The sequence below is a fragment of the Alligator sinensis genome, unplaced genomic scaffold (assembly GCF_000455745.1).
Source record: "Alligator sinensis unplaced genomic scaffold, ASM45574v1 scaffold1565_1, whole genome shotgun sequence".
NCBI lineage: Eukaryota > Metazoa > Chordata > Crocodylia > Alligatoridae > Alligator > Alligator sinensis.
The window spans coordinates 4,810-8,398 of NW_005843038.1; the positions used below are offsets into that span (position 1 = coordinate 4,810).

The 3,589-nt window shown below is 55.6% G+C and overlaps 1 protein-coding gene across 1 annotated transcript in view; it reads left to right on the plus strand.

Moving 5' to 3' along the window:
* The window catches only part of P4HB (prolyl 4-hydroxylase subunit beta), a gene marked incomplete at its 5' end in the record, with an annotated part of 7,708 nt that extends 4,490 nt beyond the window's left edge, over window positions 1–3,218 (plus strand). Inside the window, 4 exons of the mRNA XM_006036924.3 lie at window positions 659–779; window positions 957–1,138; window positions 1,512–1,595; window positions 2,230–3,218. Of these exons, the coding sequence (XP_006036986.2) occupies window positions 659–779; window positions 957–1,138; window positions 1,512–1,595; window positions 2,230–2,316 (474 nt within the window). The remainder of the gene's footprint in view (window positions 1–658; window positions 780–956; window positions 1,139–1,511; window positions 1,596–2,229) is intronic.
* Between the last annotated feature and the right edge of the window lie 371 nt (window positions 3,219–3,589).

Genomic DNA, 3,589 nt, shown 5'->3' on the forward strand with positions numbered 1-3,589 from the left:
TTCCTGCTGTGGAACGTGGGTGAAATGTTATGCTAGTCACACGGAGAAGGAAGGAATCATTCAGACAAGCTGCGCAGCTTGTCTAATGGTATAGCTTTGCCTGAGCCTCGAGCTGAGACTCAAAGGGCAAACCTGGGGGCAGGGTGCCAGCACGCAAATAGCCACCTTAATATGCTGAGCATTTCCACAATGAAGCTGGTGGCTGCTCTTTCTGCAGGTCATGTGAGCTTGGTGGGGTGCGTCCAACTGCAGCTTCTGTCTCGGCAGGCAGAGGAGGGCTGCCAGCTCTTTTGGGCTGCACACAGCCCATCTGAAGATGGTGGCAGCCGTGCGTAGCTGAGCTGCACTGACTGCAGCTGTGTGAACTGCAGGCTCCGCTTGCATGGGAACAGCTTGCTCAGCACGTAGCATGTTTTTCTACAGAGTCAAGCACTAGGCTTCCCATGCAGGGAGCCTTCAGCCTAGACTTGTCCAGGGTGGTAGGCGGGGAACTTCCCCTAAGAGGAGGAGGAAATGATGGCGTCATCTGACAGCTCATAGTGTGTGGCTCAGCTGTTCAGCAGCTTTGGAGAAATGGGGTTTTCCTAGGGATGTGACTTAGCCAGCAGATTTCTCACCGCTGTATGTGCCAGCTTTTCACTTGCCTCTCTGGTTCCAGCCCCACCTGATGAGTCAGGACCTCTCTGATGACTGGGACAAGCAGCCTGTCAAGGTCTTGGTTGGGAAGAACTTTGAAGAAGTTGCTTTTGATGAGAAGAAGAATGTGTTTGTGGAGTTCTGTGAGTATCTTGAGTGCTCCCACCGGGACAAGTGGGAGAGGGAGGAGGCACCTTTCCACAGATGCCAGGTGACTAGGGAGGAAGAACCTTCTCTAGGGCTTGGCTCAGACCAGCATGTGCAGCATGTGACATGTCTGCTCAGTGCTCTCCAGGCTCATGCCTGTTTCTGATGTGCAGATGCTCCCTGGTGTGGTCACTGCAAGCAGCTGGCTCCCATCTGGGACAAGCTGGGTGAGACCTACAAAGACCATGAGAATGTTGTCATTGCCAAGATGGACTCAACAGCCAACGAAGTGGAAGCAGTGAAAATCCACAGCTTCCCCACACTCAAGTTCTTCCCTGCAGGCTCTGGCAGAAACGTAAGCAAGCTACTGAGCTACAGTGCACAGCATGTGGCTCCTAACTAGGCGAGCAAGGCGCTTCAGGAGCCTCGCGGTGACGTGGTGGGAGGGCGCTGAGAGCCTAAGATGGGTCGGTGTGAAGTCTGGAAGGAGTGGGGGACTCAGGCACATAGCAGGACGGTGCACTCACCGGTGGGCTGTTCTCTTCTCGCAGCGATCTCAGGAGTCTAGTGGCTGAGCTGGGCTCTCTCTTGGTCTCCTATGGGCGAAGGTGAATGTTTAAACTCCCTCTTGCTTGGCATGTCCAACTGCTGCTCAGAAAGGGAACTCCCTGCTCCCAGGCCCCAGCGCTCCAGCCGGGCGTGACGGACCTCTCTGGCTTTGCCTGCAGGTGATAGACTACAACGGGGAACGGACGTTGGAAGGCTTCCAGAAGTTCCTGGAGAGCGGAGGCCAGGACGGTGCTGCAGATGATGTGAGTGACCACTTGGGCCTGTGTCGGAATCCCTTCCTTTGGGGAGGTCCTGACTGCTGAAGATGCCTCTGGCTGTCGTCTTAGCACAGCGAATGCTGTGGGGCTGTGGCTGCAGTGTAAACTACCCCTGCTGGGGCAGCCGGCCTGAGTAGGGGGGCGGGGGGTGTTTGAATGGCCAGGGTGCCCTGCTGCTCGGAGCTTTGGGGCTGCAGCAGGCTGTGGGGCAGGGACTGGGTAAACCCCCATCTGTGGGTGGTGGAAACGCAAGCAAGTGGAAACTGCTGAGATTGGTACCGGAAAAATGAGCTGTGCACAGAGTTCAGTCTCCGGTAATCAGGGTGGGGGCCTTGGCTGTTTAGTGGTTGCATTAAGATCCTGTTTGCAATACGTGGGAACACGAGTGGCACTGTTAGTTGCAGTCGCTGGGTGCAGCTCCTGCCTTCGGGGTGGTCATCAGTGCAGCCACTGGCAGCTGGGAGCTTGCTGAGCTCTGCAGCAGTAAGCCCCTGGGCTTCGCTTGTCTCATGCAGGTTGGCTGGAGGGGCTGCTCCAGATACCTCAGCTTGGCAGAGTCCTATCTATATTGCCTGACCAGAGCCCACAACTGGGTATAACCCCTTGTCTTTAAATGCAGGATCTGGAGGATGTAGAAGCTGATGAAGAGGCAGATATTGAAGAAGATGAGGAAGAGGACCAGAAAACCCACAAGGACGAGCTGTAACGAGGAGAGTAACCTGCCTAACCCCAGCAGACACTACACTGGCTGCTCTGCCAGTGGCCAGGCCAGGCCAGAAACCCATCAAGATTTAAAAATGGAAGGCGAGTGACTGGAAACACAGGAATTGGTTTAACATACCCTTTGCCCTTCCCTTGTCTGCTCGCTCTCTACTGTCTCTCCCCCTCCCTCTCTGGTTCTGGAAAGGGATTTGTCCTTAGGTAGCAGCCCAGGCGCCTGGGCCTCTTTCTTCTGTCATTGTAATGTACTTCCTGTACATGGGTTTTGTTCCACATATGTTGTTGCTCTGGGTAGAAGCGGGTTGTGGGAGTGGCAGTACTGTCTCATCCCCTTATTTGGAGCCTTGCCAGTAACCTCCCCCAGGGAGGTTTTTCTCTTTCCAACCTGAAGTTCATAGTTGTCAACCCAGCAGGGCCCTGACCACTGTCACAGCTGGGCTTTGTCACTTTTGTGTGTGTGCGTGTGGGACCACCGAGCTAGCAGGCCTCCTAATGCGGGGGGAGTTTCCTCACTGTTGGGGCTAGCGAGGCAGCCCCACTTGCTTTCCAAGACCCAAAGGACTAGTCCCAGCGTGGTAAGGGCAGGCATGGGCTGGGGCAAGCCCGGGGAGCGAAGACCCCACCGCAGGCTCGCTTGCTTAGATGAGACTCAGCAGAGTCATCTCCTTGCTGCTCAATCACTTTCTGTGCATTATTTTGTGGGGTGACGAGGCAGGCGGGGATGGAATGCAACCAGGACACTTAGCAAGGGGGTGGGTAGGGGGCAGGGCGGGGACCAGGGGCTAGGGGGTGTTGTGAAGGCCCCTGCGGAGCTGGGCTCATTCTGAGCATTCCACCACAGGAGCATTGAGCTGAACTTGGCCAAATAAAATTGAGATTTTAATACTAGCCTGTGTCTGCTTTTGTCTGAGTCTACCGTGGCCCTAGCATCAGGCCTTGATTCCTGTTGGAACTGGGACCAGGGGCCTTCTAGTTCAAGTGCTGTCGCCTGCTTACTGCACAGGAGCTCTGCAGCCTGCCGAAGCAGAGGAGCTTGGATGTGGCCAGGGGCTGTGCGCTCCCAATTGGGGGGAGAGGTCAGGGTTCAAGTCCCTTTGTCTTGCTTCCCTCTGCTCTACCATGAAGGCACTTGACCCCTGCTGGGTGCTGGCCCTACCCCTAGTACAGGCTCTTGGAGGCAAGTGACAACAGCAGACCTAGAAGGCGGCTCATAAAGTTGCTGCTGGTGCTTCCCCAACAACAACCAGTACCTCCGCCCT